This window comes from Fundulus heteroclitus, chromosome 6, assembly GCF_011125445.2.
Source record: "Fundulus heteroclitus isolate FHET01 chromosome 6, MU-UCD_Fhet_4.1, whole genome shotgun sequence".
NCBI lineage: Eukaryota > Metazoa > Chordata > Actinopteri > Cyprinodontiformes > Fundulidae > Fundulus > Fundulus heteroclitus.
In genome coordinates this window covers 17,362,923-17,386,246 of record NC_046366.1, presented here as the reverse complement: position 1 = coordinate 17,386,246, position 23,324 = coordinate 17,362,923, and the positions used below count along the sequence as shown (strand labels likewise).

The following is a 23,324-nucleotide window of genomic DNA, read 5'->3' as shown; positions in this document are numbered from 1 at the left end:
TGTTTAATCTTATCAAATCAAGTTTCCATAGACAGCGGTTTTGGAGAACAGGTTTTGCACTCTCAGCTTTTCATGCGCACATCAAGCAAAGGTAGTTTGGCACAGACCCAGAAACTAAAGGGCACAATTGTGGTCATTCGAAGTGAGTGCAGAAATCCATTTTATTTATTTTGTTCCAGGCTTCCCACAGGAAGCATCAGCTACTGTCAGAGATAAGCACGCTTTTATGTTTTGTAAATTGAAGATCTTTCTTTAAAAGCCAAATGAATAACTTCAGAAATAATTCTGTGTACTGATATTAAAGGATAAATACCAAGCAATGGGTTGTAAGACAGCTATCACAGGTAATTTATAACATTTGCCAGAGTTAAGAGCATGAAACAATAATATATTTACAGCTAAACACCATACGGGCAAATGCTGCAGGAGCACTGCCACATATTATATACATGTCATAATTAAGTAAAAGTCTGCCATAAACTGAGTCATTCTTTTAAAAAATAGCTTTTGTGTTAAAACAACAAATTTACACAATAGCATCAAAGTAAAACCCATAAAGCTGATGATGACCGTTAACATTTTGAGAGCTGAAGGCAATACATGCATTATTGCACAGTGAAGGTTAATGGTGACATCTAGTGGTGCAAGAGGGTACACACACTTTGTCCACACTGCAAACCGTGAACTGGTATTGTTTGTTAAGGAGCACCTGACCTCCCTGACTTTCAAACCAAAAAACTTCTAGCAGTTGAAGATCTTTTAAATGAATCTCAGAGAAAAAAAATCCATAAAACTTAAAGGGGTTCATAAACTTTAAAGGTTAATGGTCATGAGAAAAATGTCCTGAAAGCATCCAGCAACGTAACAGCAAGAAAAAAGAAGTTTGTTTTACCGGCAGATCCCTTTTTATACTTACAATTATTATGGTGAGACTTGAAAAGAAAAAATCAAATTTTTTCATGTTAGAACCACAAACATTTTCATTGTTCATCAAGATTTTAGGCAACCGACCGACATAATAGGAGCACATAATTGGGAAGCAGGAAGAAAATTATACATGTTAATGCCTCTTATCTGTTGTGTACTCCAGAAATCTATCTTTTATGGAAGGAAGGCAGGAATTGTGCCAATTCTTTAAACAAGGGGTTCAGAAGTCCAAATTTGTCCAACCTTTTCATGCAAAATACCATCTTAACAGTTTACATCCTCCTGAACACACCGTCTCCACGGTGAAACCCGATGGCAGCTTGGTGGCATGGGGATACTTTTCTCGGCCCGAGACAGGAAATCTGGTCAGAGTTGATGGGAAGATGGATAAAGGTAAATGCTGAACAACCCTGGAAGAAAAACTTATTGCCATAAAAGATTTGAGACCACTTTCCAGCGGGACATCAACCCTAAACATATAGAAAAAGCTTTGGTGGAATGTTTTAGGTGAAAGCACATGCCTGTGTTTGAATGGTCCAATCAAAGTTCTGAACTGAACCCAACCGAGAAGCTGTGGCAGGGCCTGAAAGACGCTCTCCATCCAGTCTGACTGAGCATGAGGTATAGTCGTAGTGATAACTCGTTCTGCAATGCACAACAATATTATGTGCCACCTTGTGTTGGTCTATCACATTAAATAAAAAAAAAATTTAAGCATGTAGTTGTAGAGTAACAACAAGTGAAAAGAGCACTGCATTGTTTCCATCACTCTTTAACAGCAGAGGGGGATGTTGGCCTATTATCATCTAGTTTAGGCAAGAGGGAAACACCTTAAACAATGAAAAATATAATTTTATGAAGGATTTACTGTATATGGCACATTGTACTGATACAGACACAGACACAAACAGTGGATAAATCAACATATTTCATATCTCCATTATATATATTTTTCAGTATATCATAAGAAAGTTCCATCTATTTAAATGTCCTTTTTTTTTGTACAACTGACAAAGCACTAATTAAGCTGTCCACAACTTTCCGGTAAATAAATAATGATATTATTGTTGCAAAAATCCACATGAAAAAGTATTTCATTCCTCTTGAACAAACGATAGAAGACATAATATGCTGCGGTGCAGAATTCAATTCACGCACAAAACAACAACAACAACAACAAAAAAACACAGTTTTAGACAATAAACTGTCACAAACTGTTGGACACAGATTAGTTTATTCTGCTTTCATCCAGTCGTTCAGGTACATTGTTCGGGGGTTTCTGCGTGTCATTGGCCAGGGCGCAGCACAGATGAAGGCGGAGTTGTGTACCGCTTTGGGCAGAGAATCTTGCTGAAGGCCCTGCGGAAGCTACTGTGGCACAGAGGGTACAGGAATGGGTTAATAGCCGAGTTAAGCCACAGGAGCCAGAAGGTGACCTCATACCAGTGATGCTGGATGCATCGCCCTCTGCAGGCAGCACGGATGATCATCAGTAGGGTGTATGGTGCCCAGCAGATGGCAAACACACATACTATGATTGCCAGGGACTTAGCAATTTTCTTATCCCTGGACAGACGGCTAGGCTGAGCAGCCCTGCTGGTGGAGGGATCCAGTTTACCCAAACAAGGGGAGGAGGTCTGAGAGTGGATGGAGCCTCTTCCAGGCAGCTTTATCCCGAATCCCCAGTTGTGGGACAGAGGGATGCCTTCCCCCTGGGCAGAGGCAGGTTCACTTGCCTGAAGCTGTTGCTGAAGCTGGGCCTCCCTGTGGTGGCGCCTCCTCCTGCGTATACTGAGGTAAATGCTGAGGTTGAAGAAAGCCACCGAGATGAAAGGAGAGAAAAACTCCAGCATAGAGGCACTTAGCAAAAAGTACCAAGAGTAATAGAACTCTGCAAAGCACTCATCCTTTGGCACGCGGCTTCTGCCGACCACCAGCTCCCAGAATATGATAGCTGGCCCATACAGGACAAAGGCCAGCACCCAGACTGCAATCATCTTGATTATGGCCTGATGAGTCATGCTCTGTCTGGCTCGATAACTTACCTGCAGGAAAAATAAGCATAAGTCAGGAAAAAAAAACGGCACTTAGATAAAGCTGCACTTATTGCCACTGTTTCCTTGAATTCAGGAGATATTTGCAGATGACTTCTTTTTGTAACCACAAAAACAGTAATAACGTGAGGTTATTGTTCAAATTACATATAAACAGAGTATTTTTGTTGTTTCTTTCTTTTATCAAGGACAGGAGCAGAGATAAATCTGAGCTTTTTTCAAATTCATACTTTCACATTCGCTAAGATCACCATCTTTGTGTCGTTGTCCACAGTGGGAAGAGTTCTGTACCAACATGACGCGAAAGGTCACTCGGAGAGAAAAAAGCGATTACTTCAAAAGCAAAAAAAAACAAACAAGATTACTGTTTGCAAATGCACTTTGGGACACAGACCTTAATTTTCTTAGCTTTGTCCTGCGGTGTGATGAAACTAAGATTGAGGTGCTCGACCACCATGGCCATCGTCAGATTTGGAGGAAAAAGGTGGAGGCTCGAACGTCTGAGAATATCATTTCAGCTGTGAAGCGTGGAGGTGGTAGCTTCCAGCTGTTTAAGTGCTTTGCTCAGAAGGGAACAGCTAACTTTGGAAAATTGACAAGGTTTAAGGACAAAAAAAGTTAATGTTTCTGAGTGGCCACCACAACGCCCTTATGTCAAATAATATGTTTAACCCAGGTCAAGCAGCTTTAAAGGTAATTCTATCAAATGCTAAGGAAATGTATTTTAACTTCTAGGGATGTAACAGAAAATATTCTAAAAAATGTTTCATTGATTATTCTAGCATTTAGCAGATAGAAATAAGTTTGCCAATCCTACCTGACCCAAATCAGGAAAAAGTCTAGTCTAAATTCAGGTCTAACAGAAAAAAGTTGTGTTTTTATACAATGTTTGGAAATATACGAATAAATACAACCTTCAATGCGAGTGTACTTGTTCAGTGGGAATAAACAAAATTCCCAGTGCCACAATTTTTGGTATCAAAATCTTTTAAAAAATAGGCAGCTATTTTTTTTTTCTACTGTACTTTATTTGTTTGAGTTGATCAGTTGATTGAAATGTTTGTTTCAAGAAACTCTGTGACTTTTTCTGAGGTACACACATGTTATGACACAGAAGCCTGTGGTTCTAGCTGGTCGAGGACAAATATGTATCCTGTCATCAGACACAGCGAGTAGGATAAACGTGTAAAAAAAAAAAAAAAAAAAAAAAAAAAAAATCCACTATTAAAGATCTGTGGTCTTGTGGTCCCCAAAGCCGCAGTTCCACCGACCCTATTTAGTTTGGCCGGCCCAGCTCGACTCCTCCCTACTCAGTTTAACTAACTCGGTTTGAGTTTCGAATGGCCTAGAAATGCTTTGCTCAAATGCTGTTGAGCAGTTGGCTCAGCATAAAACCTCTCCTGGATCGCTTGCAAGTAGGGGGAGCCGAGTGGCGCGCGTCCCAACTGAGCCGATACTGTCTGTAATGATTATGTCTGTTCCTGCCTGTCTGCAGTGTCATGATATCATTCCTTGCTCCTGCTCCTGCACCCACTCTGCACAGGTAATCAAGGTCTGAGCAGTTACACCTGCAGCGGTGCTAATTAAGTGGAGTCACTTCACCTAGGATGAGCACTATATATTCCAGCCTCTCCCAGTGAGTAACTGCCAGATTCTTGAAAGCCACCGTGTGAATAAACCATCCAGCGTACCTTGACCGCCTGCCTGTTATCGATCTGTCTCTTTCCTGTCATTTCTACTGCCTATCTTGCCCCTGTTGAATTCTCCTGTTGGCTTCTGTATCTGGACCTCGACATCCCTAAACCATCTCTTGATCTAGCCTACCTGCCTCTACCCCTCTCTGGATACCTCTGCCTGGAGAGTGCCTCCCGTTAAGCTGTGGCTACTAACATAGCTCACCACCGTGAATGTGTTAATGACAAGGTGAATGACTGACTGTAGTGTAAAGTGCTTTGGGGTCGTCAGACTAGTTAAAGCACTGTACAAGCCATTTACCATTTAATGACTCAAAGCCTGGTTACGCTTCTTGCCCTGCCTGTGTACTACATGAAGCGAATCATTCAGTCAGTGATTCGGATCACCCAGATAGATCCTTTGGACCCAATCATCAGAGCCAGTGCAACCTCCCGGCATCTGAGAAGGTTAGTGGCTTTTATTCAGTGCACTCACATCCACATTGAGTTGTTCTCGACCACTAATCCTATTCTCTCCTCCACAGTGGTTCCAGAGTTCGCTCCAGCAACACCAGTTCATTCAACACACCTTTTAAAACGCTAATTTCTGTGTCGGCTGAATTATCAGGTCTCCAGATTCTGAGCGAATTACAGCTGTCTACGTGCCAATTGGTTGTTTGGGAGCATTGCTAGTAAAATCCCCTTTTCTGCCCTACCATCACAAGCAAGTTTGTAAGACCAATTGTATAAGACCAAGATTAAGCTTTTTGGCAACCAACACTAAAAATTATTTATGCCCACAGTTATGTGTGGTGGAGGATCTGTGATGCTGAGGGCTTGTTTCTCTTTCAAGAGAAACAAGCCCTGGGAAATTTGCTAGTATATGACTTTGTAACCTTTTTTAAATGTTTAGACATTTTAGATAGAAATATGCCGAAAATTGAAATGTATCGTAATTTTGTTTAAGTAAATAATAAAACAAAATGTAATAATTATCCAAATGTGCATCTAAATCAACACAGAAACAGTTCATAATACAAAGAAAAAAACAATCTGCCTTATTTTAGGACATCTGGGTCTCTAGACCTTAATTTTATATAAACAAACTAAATAAAACGTTGGCTTGAGCTGAAAAGAGGGGAGCCTATGAGAGGACCCAGGAATCTTAATGATCTAGACAGACTGTGCAATTACAAATGTTCAAAGATCACTTTCTCTATATAATCCAACCTTCTGACATGGTATAGAAGAAATGTTAACAACGTGGGGTGTCAACAATTGTGCCACCAATGATTTTCTTAAAAGAATAATATGTTAACATGGGAAATATACACAGTTATATGGAATTACTTAAAATATGCATTCTTATGAGGCTTGTTTATCAGACTTAAAGTACATTTTGAAAATACAACCTTTAAGCAGGTATTAAGCATACATTTAAGCCGACATTTCTGAATAATGTTTCTGATTGATCTGACGTGATATTGTAATCTTAGGTGTGATGTTTTTATTAGCTGAAAGTGAAACAAATAGCACAATTAACAAAAATAAAGGCTTGAAAACATCAGACTGTGTGTCTATATACTGTGTTTCCCTTTGTGAATAGAGCTGTAAGTGAACATTTTAATAATATTCTAATCTGTTACCTATGACTATAGCTATCTTAAGACACTCCTAAAGGACTAATTGTAATTTTATTTCAAATGCAACTTTGAAATCCCTATAGAACAAAGGCATATTTTCATAAATCAAAGTTCATAAAACATGCCGGTAAACTGTGAGCTCTTTTTACAGCTACACAGTTCCAACTAACAATAAAAAAGATATTAAAAGTCTATGGTTAGGGTTTGAGTAACTTTTCAACTTTATAAAGTATTAAACATATCTACATAAAACAGACATGAGGCTGCCAACTCTTCACATTGACCATGAGTTATCAACACAAACCATGTCCAACAGTCCAATAATAAAAGCGTCTGACTAAATATTAAGTCAATGAAGCGCCTCTCATGACCACTCGTCTCAATTAATGTAACATCCTCAGTCCCTGTCCAAATGCCCGCTCAGTGGACAACGTACTTTTAGAGCCTCTCCAGCTCCTCTGAAAATATGTCACTGTGCGTCTTTCTAATTAGCTTTAGTTCACAGAAGATTAAACCTGGATCCACTTGTGTTTGTACAAATTAGTTTGTACCTGACTTGAAGCCCTGTTGCATGTCAATCATCTGCTCAAACCAAGAATCTGAATGTCCTGTGCCTCCAGTAGTCACACTACATGAGCTTTTTCACATTTTCCCCTATTACGACACCACATTTAAATGTATTTTATATGGAGCACATGTGATCATAAAGGCCATCATAAAATAGAACATATGAAAGAAGAGAGATTTTTGTTCCTGGTTTGTTTTTGTTTTGTTTTTTTCTTAGAGAATAAAAATCCAAAGAGTCTTTAGTACAGCAACCTGTTAAAAAACTTTTGGGATATGTCTCTACCTGTTTTCCATATTTACTGAGGCCAGCATCAAGTCTTGCCATATATTTTTAACTGGATTTGGTTTTGCGCTTTTACTGGAGCATTCTTGCATATCAATATGGCAGTGTCCTTCTAATTTTATGTGTGACCTTTGTCCACTGCGCCTAAATTAAATGGGCTGAATTACCACCTCGGCATTCCATGAAGTTTAACACAGTCCTGCAAATAACTCAATTATTTATTCAGGTGTAAGATTTCAGGACAAGACCCAATTTCTTCTGAAATCATGTTGTTAAAAAGTGCTTAAAGACCCTGGCCTTGCCTGCAAGCTGAATTCTCACGATATTTGTGCGTTCACAACCAGCTTCAACCGTTTGTGTCCAAACCAAAAATGGTTCGGGCCAATCACGTAGCAGTATTGAGGTTTAAGGCGGGACATTGGTGCAACGAAAGCAAGAACTGCTGAGCCCACACACAGACGCACACGTAGCTGCTGTTAATACATCTCTTTTGTAATAATCCACAATTTCTACTTTGATAGTACAACAGCAAGAAGTGCCTTGACTAGCTTATCTGCGTGTGGTTTCTCATGACGTCAGCTGCTTATATTTTAATTTAAATATCGTGATTGGCTAAAACCAACCTTGGTAGGCGGCGACTAGCTGTCGTTTCGCCCAATCAGCTCAGAGAGTTGTGCTGAAATTCCCCCCTTTCCCCAAAATGGAGCAGTCCCAGATTGGTAATGTGCAAAACTAGAGTGCTACACATTATTAATCTGGCTGGCCAGGTTATAAAGACCCTTGTACAACATCTTTTTCTAACTTTTCACTCGAGTCTGTCCACAGTGTTTAATTAATAATGTTGCATTTGACTTCTGATCCTATTGTGGAGAGTAATTCACCTGCAGGGAATGCTCTCTATGATTTAAAATATTAGTCCAGTACAGTTAATAAAATGTGGTTGGCGCAGCGTGCTTGTGTTCTGACAGGGCTGTAAATACCCGGTTCAATCCCTGCAGACTGCCCCTATGGGTCCCTGAGCAAAGCCCTTAACCCCAGACTGCTCCCCAGGTGTAAAAAAAAACTGCCCTCTGCTCCCTAAGGGGTGGGTTAGATGCAGAAGACAAGATTTTGTTGGAATGTATTCAACTGCAATGACAAATAAAGATGACTTCTTAAATTCATTTTTCAATTAATTTTAAGCCAAAAATTAGTCAATGAATTAATTATTGCAGATTCATTGCTGCATTTGATCACCTTAGTTTTAATCATTCAAATATGTGCAAAATGTGTTGACAGTATTGATGTTGAAATGAATTTATGCACAGCTGGACTATGTTTACTAATTAGGTGACTTCCGAAGGTAAGATGTTACATCGGATTTCATTTCAGGGTGTAAAGCTAGGTAAGGTTAAAAATCCAACACATCCTCATCAGATTAGTTAAACAATCTAAAACATTGGTTCCTGCCCTTCCTCGTCACAATTAGGCTCTACATTGTGTTAGACCTATTGCAAAAAAAAAATAAAAAAAATAAAAATCCAACACGTTTTTCGCTAAAATGCAGTAAAATGTGAAAGGTTCGACCTGCATGCATAGTTTTGTAAAGCACTACACATGAAAAATCAATGATGGATGCCTCGAAAGATCCAGGTATATTAAAATTAACTCATTCTAATGACTAGACCTTACAACCAAAAGATGCCTCCTCTCTAAAGCTGTGAGGTTTTAACAGTTCTCTCTTATGCCAGCTGTGTGTCATCTGACTCCACCTTTTCTTTTCAAAGACAAACTGTGTCTCTGACTGCTGACAGCCCTTTGTCTCCCGATGTTCAGAGAGAAATGCTTTTAGGAAAATGTTGCTCGGCTGCAGGCGGCCTGTGCCTGCAGCGATTGATCTCTCCAGGTTGGAGGGACCACGGCACGGAGGAGGACCTCTATGATCAAAGCTGTCTAATTAAAGAAGAGGCCCACTCTCTCTCTGGTGTTATTTGTATTCATTGCTCTGATGTTAAGTGTTAGCCTCTGAAAAGCAGACAGAGCACTCTCTGTCTTCTGTGCCAAGCATCGTCCCACCTTTGGAGTTATCACAGAGGTGTATCGGATGCAGTCAGCCGGTTATGCATTTTCAGGCTACAGAAAAAAAAAAAAAAAAAGCTAAGTGGGGGGACCATCTTGAAAATATATGCAAGTTTTACAATATATGTGGTAGAAAAGAGAATAACAAATAGACGAAACATTGGTAAAAACAAAAAACATGTCACAGTAGTAAGCTTTAGAATGACATAGAGACCACTGGCAATGATTTGTTGTTTGTGTTCATTTCTGAAGGCCAATCTTTCCCAAAGCAATAATCTGACTGTTTTTCTATTTTCATCATGAGGGAATAACTATAATTAGGGGTGGCACCCGGCCTGAAAGGGTCAGGAGTTATTAACCTCCACAGATGGGCACGTTTGGGAGGATGTGGTGGCCGTGCCCCAATCACTGGCCTTTGAGTCTCATCAGAAATGAAATAGCAGAGCACAAGGAATGCATATTCTGATCATAAGATTTAAATTGGGTCTGAGCAGGTAGTCTGAGTGTAGCTCTTCAAGAGAGTGGTTATTTTAAGTGAAAAGAGAGCAAACAGTAAGCTCCGGTTTGACTTTTGCCTCTCTGGTCATTTTCTTCTCTATATCACAGCCCCGTCAAAACAGCAGGTTTTTGTGATGTCAAGAAACGAAACAGTGGGAAAAAAAAAATATCTCCACACCTTCTCTGCCTTTAAAGTGACAAATATCTTAGGTAATAGATAAACATGTCAAAACAAAAGTGGCAAATTATGTCTTGTCACAACTTTGAACAAATAATTGGTCAATTTCAGCATTCAGCCTTTAGATTTTGATCCAACTCAACTGTAATAGAATGTAATTATCCATATTGTGTGATGTTGAGTTACTGACCAAATGGTTGGAGTACTTGAGTTCTTTGTTGTAGTTGTATTAATTTGGGAAGGTATTCTTTAGAAGGAGAGGGACTGGCCATCCCCCCTGCATAAAGAGAAGGCAGCTACTAACGTCAATTTGTGTTTCCTTACATTTTTCTTGGTTTAAAAATACAACTGTTAGGTGGACCAAGCTCTCACCTCCACTGGTTTGTCTCCTAAACAGGGCAGGGCAGCAATACAGAAAGACACGCTCTGGGGTTCCTTCAAATCTTAGAGGTAACCGATTATATGAGGAGGGTAGTGCTTAGAACAGCTTTCCACCACTATTGAGCAGTTTTCTTCTGGATAAATTTCACCCACAGGTGCTGGGTTCCAGGTACTAAGTGTTCAATTCTATACAGAAAGCCTGTAATGTTTTTTTTTTTTACTTTCTTTTCTCAGGTATCACATTATACATGTCAGTTCAAATAATAATACATATGATTTAGCAATGGTATCAAGGTGTTACTCTATTGTATCTGTTACACTATGTCTGCTGGTTGTGCTGTTCTTTTTACATCTCTCTTTCCAGGTGATGAAGCAGACGGAAGACGTTTTATAATTTTTTTACTTTTATCTCTTCTTTCTTTCACCTCTTCTCTTTCTTTTTTTCTCTTTTTGTTCTTCCTTTACTCTCCTACTTTCCCATTGTAGTGTCCACATAATTTTAAATTCTCCCCGCAGGAATCACAATAAAACTATTTACATGCATAAATCAAGCGGAGCACTACGGCGAAAGCTGATTGCTACATTTGTGAAAGTAAAATCTGTCGAGCTCTATTAGGCATTAAGACATCAATTCTTATTGCCACATTCCTAGACAGGACACTGGGGGGGGGGGAAATGAACAACTTTCCTTTGTTTAGCCATAATTATTTGTATTTGTGCTCTTTCAGTGACAGACTGCTGCATCCCAGATGCTCTAAGGAGCGTTTCCGCAGGTCATTCCTCACAGCTGCTGTTAGATTTATAATCTCTGCTGCTCACCAGAGACTAAATCAGCATTTACAGACTTGTAAATGGTTGGATCCGATCTAATCGTGAATGGTTTACAGTGTCTCTCAGATGGTAAGGTACACTTGAACACACTTTAGCTACTTTGAGATGCTGCTGTACTATCATGTATAATGCATATTATCTGTAAATAGGCTGGTGTTTTTCCTCTTTTTAACTTAAATATTTTATCTCTTTTTACCGGAGTATGCCATGTTATCAATTAGTGTGCTCTGTTATTTATTTTTACTTTGATTTAGGCTTTTCTGATAAATTCATTCTCTGTTGCTTTATAAATAACTTTAGGTTAGCTTGTTAACTCTGTCTGTCTTTGTTACTGTCATGCCAGAATTTTCCCCGTTGTGGGGCAATAAAGGAATTTCTTATTTTATTTGTCTTAAGTAGGTAATTAAGTAAAACTTTATATATATAGCCCCTCTGAAGATAGAAATCACAAAGTGCTTTGCAACAGAAGACTACAAAAAGTACACAAGACAAAATTAAACAAAAGCTGATTTTAAAAGATACATTTTTAGCTGGTCTTTAAAAGAAACCGCAGAGTCTGCTGATCTCAGAGTCCGAGGAAGGGAGTTCCAGGATCTTTGAGTCACAGAAGAGAAAGCTCTTCGTCTTTAGTTTTCAGTTTTGTATGAGGAACCATCCGTAGGTCTTGATCACAGGACCTCAGAGCCCTAATAGGGATGTAGGGATGTAGTAGGTCAAACCTGGCATCAATCTTTGCAAAACTTCTCCAAATGCCTAAAATTTTGACATCTTTTTAGGTGACACCCATGGATGTCATGATTTAGGGTTTTGTTTGTTTTACTGTGGACTTTTCTGTACTTTTCTTAATCAGCTTTCATCTCTAAGCCATCATCCAATCACCTCAGTCTCCTTCCTGCCACCGCTCTGCTCTAGATCAGCTCCACCTGTTGCTACTAATACTGTCAACTCTGGTCACCTTTCACCTGCCTACATATACCTGCATCAGTCATCCACTCACTGACAGAACGTCTCATCTGATCTCATCTCATCTTGATGTGTTTTGACTCTACCAGTTACTTTGTGCTCAGCCAGCTGGATTCTTCTGTTCGCTTCTCTAAATAAAGTTGCCTGTGTCTGCATGCCTGCATCTTCTGGTCCTCTGCTCATCCCTGCCTGCCTGCCCCGTCAGCCATTAAATCATTTGTCAAGTCTGGTTCCGCTTGCCTGCCTCACCTGCCACTATTCATTCCTCACAATAAACCTTTTTAAATTGTAACTCCGTGTTTTGCTGAATATTAGATTCATCAAAGTCATCCATTACACTTGATTCATGCTAGGCCCGTTCCAAAAGATTGAGTTAGTTTTACTTATTTGGATTTATTCTTAAAAACTCCCAGTGATGCTGAAAACCTAAAACCATCTTGATCTTTTTTTTTTATTCACTAACACATAATTATAAATGTTCAGAATTGGAAACATCTTGACCCTGTAGGATCTGAGAAAAATAATGATGGTGCCACCACCACCACCACCATGTTTCATTGTCCATATAGTGTGTGGTCATATTTTTCTCCAGTTATTGATGATTGTCTGCACAGTGCCTTAGTACATATTTCCTGTTATTTTTTAGCTCCCTTTTTCTGACTGGTACCTTTGTACAATACATCATCTCGAGCCTTTGGAAACTTTCAGTGAACTACAGTTTAAGCTGAGGAATATAAATAAGCAAATGGCAGAAAAATCCACGAGGACAGCTGAACATTATTTCCAGTTAATCAGCTTCATTATAACCAATGGCAGGCGTATGTTTAAAAAAAGATTCGATCCTAAAACTGAATCTAAACCTGCAACAAAGCATCAGTGGAATGGTGTCCACACTAATGCAACCAAGTGGCTTTAACTGTTCTATTTTTTGCAAGTCCCTCGTAATAGGCCTGCGAGATGCTTAAATTCACCTGGATGACTGTAAGCTTTTTAAGGACAGCATGTTCCACTCACCGCTCTGGTGACAGAAAGGAAACGGTCATAGCTGATGAGCACAATGCTAAAGACGGATGCCGAGCAGAGCAGATAGTCTGTGACCAGCCACAGCTTGCACAGTCCTCGACCCAACGTCCACTTGCCTGTCAGGATGTAGGGGATGTAGACAGGGATGCAGAACGCCCCTACACAAAAAAAAAAAAAAGATGAAGAACGGGATCAGATAAGGCCGGCCAATATAATATATTCCCCCTCTATGGTACTTCTTTACAAACGTTGCAAGAATAAATTACAGATCATAAATTGATATTAAAAAGATCTGAATAAATGTATACACTGCATTTATAAGGCATTACAGCATCGGCTTTTTATTGTTAAAATAATTTTAGTACAAATTAGTATCCAAACATATTTTTCTTTATTCATCCCACTAGCTGGCAGCACTATATAAAGACAGGATAAAACGGGGGCACACTTGACAGATTTGGTCAATCTAGCTATTTAAAAGGGCTCCAGAACTTCCAGGCCAATTAAGATAAGTAAACATGCTTGTAGCGTTCACGCAGGAAAGCATCATATCATAAAAGTTTACCGGCGATATCACAGCATCTGAATGGGAAGATTAGGATTGAACTCACCCACAAGAAAATCCGAGATTGCCAAATTCAGAAAGTAGTAATTGCATTGTCTCCTCAAACTCTTGTCCACCTTGAAAGCCAAAATGACCAGCGCGTTGCCTAAAACTATCACCACGACCAAAGTCACCATCATCACCATCAGAATGACAAAAATGGGTCCTGAGAACACGAAGCTGCTCTGGATCCGTGTTGAGGGATTGTCAAAATAGTACCCGCTGGAGTTGGAATCGGTGTGTTCCTCCGACATGGTGGAGATGCGAGTGGTTAAAATCCGCAACAGGCAGGTGCCAAAAATAACAATAAAACAGCAACAGGTGCCAGGCGGACGGAAACTGCGCTCAGTACCCCCATATGTGCTCCGAAAGCTCCGGGCTTCCCGATCAAACTGAGCACACTGCTCGGAAATATCCACGAGAGAGCGCAAGACGCGCTTCCATAACGCATGCCTGAACACCTGATGCATTTTACGCATGTCTCGCAGCAATGCCTCTGCGTGTATTTTTGGTTACAGGATTGCATCAAAGGGCTTCTTTTTTTTTTTCGTCTTTCTTTTTTTTCATTTTTTCCCGTACATGCAGGAATTTGGTTTAATTTCAGTGGAAACAGCACCAATTATCCCGCTTCGCACTTCACCGAGAAGTTATCGTTATTGTTAAGGACAAATTGCCTGTTCTCCAAAATAAAACCAGTTAAACTCTGCGGTTAGAAAATGTTTGGATCACACTAAAACAGAGTCTTATTATCCGTTCAAACTGACATTTGAGCACAGCGAACGCCCCAAAGTGCTTGATCTGTTTTATTCAAATGTCAACCTCACGATCAACACAGCGGGATATTCCACTCTGTTTAACAATCCTCAGACATATTTCCCCTGCCGAAAATCTTCATATTTGATTCACAGACACACAGTTCTTCTCTACAGCAGCAGCCACAGGTGGTATGAGACGGATCGTTGCAGTACAAGACAGCCAATTTTCGATGCGGTTTATCAGATCTTCGTTGAACACAAATTACGAGAGATAAAACCTCAGTAAAAAAAAAATAAAAAATTACATATATATATATATATATATATATATATATATATATATATATATATATATATATATATATATATATATATATATATATATATATAAATCAGTTAAACTCATATATTAGTTTGATTAATTACATAAAGAGGCATGTGCTAAGTGTTTATTTCAGTTAGTTTTGATGATTATACCTTGTATCTGACAATAACCTGAAAGTAAGTTCCTCAGCTGTCCCTGGAATGGTTCAAAAGTAAGGACAGCCTTGAATGTTCATTGCTACAGAGGCTGGCTGTTAATAGGTAGCTGTATCAAAGCATATTAATGGAAAGTTGGGTGGAAGGAAAAAGTCTAGTGGAAACATGTGCAGACGTCAGATAGTTGACACCCTCATAGTGGAAGAAGCACAGTTCCAGTCTGCAGGTCTCCGGTTTCTAGTTCACTGGCTCCTCACTCCAAGGAACTCCCTTGTGGTCTCTCCTCCGGGATCTCTCCACAGAAGTCTCCACTCCTCTGGTCGCTCCCTCCTGGATCTACCACTGGGGTCCCACCAGGAAATCACCATCACTCACCTGTTCGTCCGTCCTCCAACGATCCACCACACCACTGCCACTTCCTCAGTTCCTCCAGGAATTAGGGAATAAACAGTCAGAAAATATTCCACACACATCCAACATGCCGAACTCCATATTTCTAAATATGCTCACGTTCTCTCCTGGATCCTCAAGGTGTCTGTAAACAAGTGTTCATACTCTAAGAACTCATCACAGATACCAATAGTCTTTCCTGAAATAATTACTAACTTCTCCTCCTGAATGCCACCCTGGAACCCATTCCCGAACCTGGAAGAAGCATTTACTTTCATTGTCACTTCAATAAACCATTTAGAGTCAGTTCTTCAACAGTTTTATGGGCTACAGCCGTTGTATTCCTTCCTTTAGGCTACTGCTGAACAAGGGACATGAGAACTGTCTTACCTGGGGTGTTGCTCAGTGGCCCAAACTCTGATTATAAACTGATTGCAAACCGAAAAAAAAAAAAAAGTTTTTCATTTGGAAATAAATGTCCTTTGAGTCTAGAGAAATACTGTAGATGCACAGAATCCAAGTCCAATGTAAAATTTCTACAGTGATTTGGGAAGCCATGCAACTGCTGGCATAGGTCCATTTTGTTTTATCAGTTCTAAACTCAATGCACCCAACAGTTAGATCACCTTCCTGCTACTGACAACCTTCATGCTAATGCTAGTTTCATTTTACAGCAAAGACTTTGCTCACACTGCCAAAAGTACCTCACTGAATGACTACAGTGTCCATCTGCTTGATTGGCTCTGTTCAGATAAAGAAAAATTTAAATGGCCGTTGGGTTTTCAACAGTTAGGGTAAATTATCATCCAAATGAACAGGAAAAAAACTGGTTGAAATATATATGTGTAACAACTCTAAACATGTGAGTTTCACTATCATCAATATATATGTTTTTTGTATATTATTATTTTAAATTTACAAGAAAAATACTTGCCAATAGTAAAACACAGACAAAAATTAAATCAAATCCAACTTCTCCCACTTAAAAGAAAATTGACCTTTATTATCACAATATTTTCAAAGTTGACTGACAGCTCAAGTTTGTTCCCACAAGAACCATATGGAGATATTTAGGCCTGATCAGCAAAAGCCTATTTGAATTTATATGTTTATTATTATGCTCTTGTCAAATGGATTGGCTTTTTGGAGGCCTAAATAAAAGCTTACCATATTTTGAACATGCATCAGTCATTTGTGACATGTCAATAGTTTCACAAAAGTCCGAAAAAATAATAGCTCAACATTGGGTCCTTGAAATGTTCAACTGTCCTCTTTGACCTTACTTTTTCGTAGAGGTTTGATACACTTGTTAAAGGTGCATGGTGCATTTATTTTCTTTCCCATACCTGCCCATATAATTGCCAGATGTGTAAAATGTAAAATGTCAGGCAATATATATATATATATATATATATATATATATATATATATATATATATATATATATATATATATATTATTCTTGTCTCTGTTTTGGCTGTTTTTAGCTTCTGTATTTGATCAAACGCCTCCTGGACCAACCCTCTTGAAATTTGGCGTGTTTGCTTATAAGTCGTGGGGAATCTAAACCGTAACTTCCACACACAAGTTTGGAGCTGTACCAATCTCTTTGCGTCATTACAGACCAGTGCTTAATATATGGTCATTTGCTAACATCACTTTAGCCCCACGCATTCAGAACAGGAACTGACTCACTGGTCCCAGTTTTGGTCCATGAGGCAGACACCCTGTCTACTTTTAAGACTAATCTTAAAACTTTCCGTTTTGACATTTCAAGCTGTGTCTGTTGATACTGATGATGGTGGCTGAATCATGAGGGCATGAAGGAGTGGCGAATTTTGATATTTATATGGTTGTATGTGGTTAGTTCTAAATCACATATGTATCACATATGTCGTCCTGTACGCACTCTGTGAATACAAAATGACAAATAAAGTTGTCTAAATCATGATCATATTTGCTCCAAACTGGATATAAATAAACTTTGTCAACCTACAAACCTGTCATTCTGATTAGATCGGAATTTGAATGAACCACACCCCCAATAATATTTCAAGTCGCTACATCGCCCCGATGGATTATCATATCAACACCAAATATTGTCTAACAACACAGTATAATTTCAAAGGATATTTTCGAATTACTCCAGGAAGTCTTCATTAATCTTTCACCAGCAAACGGGAAGCGACTGCCGCTCTCATGAGGAATGTCGGACTTTGGCCAACTTTTAAAGATTTCCCACCAAAGCTAAACTGAGTCTGAATGAACATAATATCAAGGCTTGCTTGTGGTACCCCTAAAGGTGATGTGCATAACTGAGAGGCAGGCTTGCTGGAGGTGGCAAAGGGAGCACCCGCAGTCACCACACTCCGGTGTGCTGTTGAGGAGCGAGGGCCGTTCATTGCCTCTTGCAGCTTTTATTATTTTGGTAACTACACCTCTCACAGAAATCACCTGCAGACTATATTGAGTCCACCAGCTGGGGCTCAAAGAAAACAACAAGACTGACTGCAGGACAACATTTTTTAATTACTGTTATTTTCTCAACCAACCACCATCTCCTTGCACTAATGTAAGTCAAACCAATGCAATTCATTGAACTTAGCAGTGTTCAGAATCTTTCATTGTTTCACTTTTAGGGAAGCACAGAAAGGATTTATTTTCAGAATTATAGGGCATTTTTTAAGAAATAACAACTGGCTTTGCAATGTAGTTTGAGCCACACTGGGTCTGTCCACTTAAATGATTACTTAAACTGATAAAATGCTGCAGACAAATAAAGTGAAATATAGGTTCAAAAGTATGGTCATCTTTTTTCTTTTATCATATTCTGTTATTGATTTCTTTTTTTTTTCAGTTTCTGAATGGTTTTCAATTAGATAAATGTGGAATCTCCACTGGATTTTTATTCAGATACATAATTTGGGTCTGGTGATGTCATGGAAACCAGCTGAGCTGTCATGGTAACAAATGCAAATAAAGATTTACAAAAGTGCTGTAATAATAGGACACTTTTTCAGACGTTTTCTTCCCTGTGATGTGCAAAATATAACCAGTTTAAAAACCTCAGCTGATTCTTAAATGTCATAAATAATAGTTAGGTTATTCCTACCCAATGTCTATGTCAAATCAAAGGTCATGCAGTAAAGTATAACTGCTGTGCATTGATAAATAATATTTTTTCAGCTGAGAACCATCTCAAGTGGAGAATTTATATGCATCTTGCCATAATGATTTCTCTCTACTCTGAAATAAGAAGTAGCACATACATATTAAACAGAACCGTTTTCGGGAAACAATCGGTTGAACAGGTGCAGCCACTGGATCTGAAAATCCAAAAGCAGAGACTTATTTAAATGTCGAGGGCACTTAGAAACAAAGCAGTGTCACGGAGGATCCACAAAGGCTCTAGTGCTGCCAATTATACCGAGCCCTGCTGTGGCTCTCTGCCACTCCGCTGCTCGAGTGTTTGTGTTTGGGTGCTGGCTTGGAGCAAAGATGCTATCATACTGTGAGTGTGGCTGCCCATCTACAGTAATCACGGTTAAAATTCACCCATAACCCATCCGGTGCACATCTTAAGTCACCAATTCACAAAGGCTTTGAAGTGGTTTCTCCAAAGATCACACGCGATTTCCGGCAGCTTCGGGGACGCGGTTCAAGTCCACTCAGACTGTAAAAGAAACATCTAGTTGTAAACGTAATATTGAAATGTCACATGTTTCTCTAGAGCTGCATTGATGTAATGTAAATGACAAAGATCAGTCACATTTTTTTCGGATGAACCTGACAGGTTTTGCTTTGATGTCAAGACTTGATATGAATAATTCGTTTTATATATATATATATATATATATATATATATATATATATATATATATATATATATATATATATATATATATATATATATATATATATATATATATATATATATATATATATATATATTCATATTCCTTGAAATTTTTGCATTTTTCCTATATCCCATGTTTGCCATTCATCCAGTGTCGTTCTTTGATGGTTTTATAGTAAATAAACTGCATTCAGATAATAATCAAATGTTGAACATTCATTGTTTTGGAATACAACAAAAATCAGTCCATATGCCCTTTTAAATATAATGGCCTTTTCTTCTTTGGGTTGCTTCTTCATACAGTCCTGACTGTTCATTATATTATTTGTATAAAATGTTACTTTTCATTTTTGATATACTTTGAAGCTTATCAAGGCAGGTAAGGGTTGTGAAAATTACAATGAAGTATAAGACACATTTTGCTATATTAATGGGGAGTAAAGAAAACAGCTTTAAGATCCATACAAAGGTTACCACGTCAGAACTTTAATAATAACAACAGAATAAACTGAAAATTTGATTTATACAACTGATCATGTAAACTGATTTATTTCACAGACCGAGTTAAGCGCTATCGGAGCAGACGCTTGGCTTATATTGTTTTATTTGAAGATAAATATATGTTGTTTGTGTTTTTTATGGTCATAGTACCTGACTAGACAACTTCAAACACGCTAGATATCAGAATAATCATGTGTGAGAATGGCCCGGTCAAAATCCAGGCTAACATCCATTTGGGAATGTTTGACAAAATTGTAATTACTGATGTTCATTGATGCTTTAAAACCAATTTGTCTGAGCTTGGGGTATTTTGTAAAGAGAATCCAGTAAAAAGAAATTCCATCTCTATTTGTACAAAGCTGGTAGGAACATAACCCAAAATAATTACAGCTATCATTAGTTCAATAAAGTATTGAGTCTGTTCGACTGAATTTGTATGCACTGTTTCTTGTTCATGAAAAGAATCCAGAAAGACGATCTGAAAGGTGCAAAAGGAAATCGCACTCAGAAACAGGTTTGGCAGAGATACAGAAACTATAGACTGGCAATCCAGTCGTAAGAGTTTGTTCTGCTGGTCGTTTTGTGTGTGGAAGGTGACACGAGTTCATGAGCCGCAGGTGTTTACAGCAGCAAGAGATAACCAACTCCACCCACACAACTGCAGAGTCAAATGAATGAAACAAAGCCGAAAAACATTTTTTGGCTTGATGACATACAGTTGAACAAAAATATTAGAGTCACTAAAAGTACTTCAAACTGCTTCATCTTTTCCCATTTGAAACGATTCAAAATGTGCCTTTATTCTCATTTGGGGCCATTGTAAAGAAATCCATATGCTCAGACATCTTTTATTGAAGCTTTTTCTGTGAATAAGTTAAATATCTATAGTGGAAAACAAACTTTATGTAAAAAAAATAAATAATTCCAATCAAAATAGTAACAAAAGCCAAGAGAAGGCTACATCAATATAATGAAGCTGGGCTTGTTGCCATTTGAAGAGAGAGACATGCCCTGTTAGTCCTAGTCTTCACAGCACATCAGAATCATCACAGTTTACATAATAAATGTCTTTCACCAACAAGTGAGTCGAACCCATTGTTGGACAGCTCCGCAACCAGTTTGGCAGAGCTGTTTGTGAGAGAAAGAGAGCTGGCATTTACTTTATGCTGGAAATCGACAGAAGCTCATTGACATGCTGTGGGTGTGCCTCATCGTGACAGTATTTTTTCACGTGTTGAATTTTTTATCTCACCCTCAAAAGCTCCAAGCTGGTTGATTACCCTACAGACATTGCCCCCTCGCCCAAATGTTTTCTTCTTCTTTTTTTTTTTTTGAATCAGTTCAATAACCATTTATCCACACTTCAACCACAAAATGTCTTTATCAAAATCAAAACAAATGCATTGTGAATATACAATATCTGAAGCTTTCAAATCACTTTGGGTAATTGTGATACAAATATAAGGCCTAAAATTAGGTTGTTCAGATTTTATGATGAATGTCAAGACATAAATATCCATTCTAAAATAGTATCTCATCAGTTCTGCATGATTAAAAGGGTGTTAGGGCTCTTGTTGTTAAATACTACTCCTCATACAAATGTAAGTGCTTCACAGTCTTTTGACAGTGTTCTGTGCTATTCATTGAAATTAACAACATGTCCCAAGTGGTTTCATCCAAAAAAGAGACAATAGATTTGAGAGTATAAAACAATAGCTCTTTTGTGTTGTATACTTGAAATGCAAACTGCTTAATTTGACGTTGTAAAGCTGATAAATGTTGCACCATGGGCCGTAGGTTTAATTTTGATATAACAAGCATGGGACACCAAGTCTAGAAAATGAAGAAATACATTTAAAAACTGCTGCCAAGATTTGGAATTTCCCTCAAGTTTACCAAAATGTGTTGTTTTTGTCCTAAAATATTCTTTTGCATACAGCATACAGCAGAGACAATGAACAAGTAAAAAGAAAAAAACTGTAAATATAATTCCATACATTTCTAGATTTTCTGTATTGTCTGGGAGCCAACAACCACTCATACGGTGCTTAAGAAAAATGTATTATTAAAAAGAGCTTATTACATAAGCTTATTAAATGTCATAATAAAGTTTTTTCCATTAAAACAATAAGCAGCCCCCCCAGCACTCACTCACAGCACACAACTCTGCAGCTGAAGAAAAAGCACGTTGAAGCTCGTTTAAACTTTACGGCATAACATTTGGACAAATCATTTAGACGAACTTGGTCAGAGACCAAAGTGTAAGTCTTTAAATACCAGTGCACACACCATGTTTTTAGGAGGAATGGCACTTCACATCCCCACAAAACACCAGCCGTGAAGTTTGGAAATGGGAACATCAAGGGATCTGACTTTCTATTAGCATACTTTACTGGCAAACGTCACGAAAGGACGAGGAAGATGAATTTTAACCTCCTGAGACCCTGCGTCCACATACGGGGACATTGCATATTTGCCCCTCTGCCTCTAATACTTTATTTTTTTCAACTTTAACCCACTGGCCTCATTAGTAGACACTCCCAGCATCCTCTAGTGGTAACATGATAATACTACACTCATTTGAATGAAAACAAGATGGCGGGGATTCCAGTGAAAAGCTTCTACAACAACTCTCGTGACAAAAATGGCCAAGGTAAAAATCCAAATAATATTTCATGTTTGAAACCAGTGTTTTTATGCACAATTATATCTTTAGCTTCAAAAGACATGCAAATTTGAAAAAAAAAATCTACAGTAGCAAAGCACAATGTCTGTAAAGATAACGTACTCATTTGAGGACATCGGGGCTATATTTCGTTATTGATTGTGCCATGTGGTTGGATAAATGTGGGAAAGTTTACAGATATAAATGGTTGTTGTAAGTTATATTTCATCCCATATTTTGATTAGATGAATATGGAAATATTTAAAACTTTTCACAAGTATAATATGTTCTTGCTAGTAGTAAATTTTCCAACCAAAAAATTAGCTAGCAAGCTAATTTTTTGGTAAGTCTATATAGACTAAATAGACCAGTAAGTCTATTTTGGATATCCAGACTACTTTTTACAAAGGTTTTCTGTTACTTGGCTATATATATGGGTAGCCATCCCAGTTGCATGAAATACTCTTTGAAATACCTTCTTAGTCCTTTGTTTTATGGCCAAATGTCTGAAATAAACTGGATTTATATGTTTCAGCCAATCATGTCTTTGTTGTGTCATTTGAGAATATAGACCCAGTGTCCTCATATGAGGACATCATTTTTTTCAAAAACTATTTATGGCATCATGACAGAGTTTAGTTTTTAAACTTATTAGGTCTTACTAATCCTATGTAACTTGTAAATTCAAAAAACAAACTCCAAATAAAAGCTCGGGTCTCAGGAGGGTAAGCAAGAGGACGAACCCAAATGCACAGCCAAGGAAACTATAAAATTGTTTCAGAGAAAGAAAATAAAGCTGCATAAGGGGTCCTGGAAATCAGCCAGCTTGAATCAGGAACTGAAAATCTGAACCTTTAACACAGTGTTTGTTAAATCCTGGCTCAAAATCCCACCTGAACAATGCTTGTGAGTGGTTTCTCCATACAAGAGACATTTTGAAGCTGTCTTTGCCAGCAAAAGTTTTTTTTCCCCCCCTAAATGGCAAAGAAATATT

General features: G+C 38.3%; 1 protein-coding gene across 1 annotated transcript; it reads right to left on the bottom strand.

The window, feature by feature from the left end:
* Positions 1–1,342: 1,342 nt before the first annotated feature.
* Positions 1,343–14,068, bottom strand: LOC105934876 (histamine H3 receptor). Its single transcript, XM_012875053.3, has 3 exons — positions 13,691–14,068; positions 13,071–13,237; positions 1,343–2,972 (listed from the first exon to the last, which is right to left on the bottom strand). The coding sequence occupies exons 1-3, from the start codon at positions 13,935–13,937 to the stop codon at positions 2,214–2,216; spliced, it is 1,173 nt and encodes a 390-aa protein (XP_012730507.2). The 5' UTR covers positions 13,938–14,068; the 3' UTR covers positions 1,343–2,213.
* Between the last annotated feature and the right edge of the window lie 9,256 nt (positions 14,069–23,324).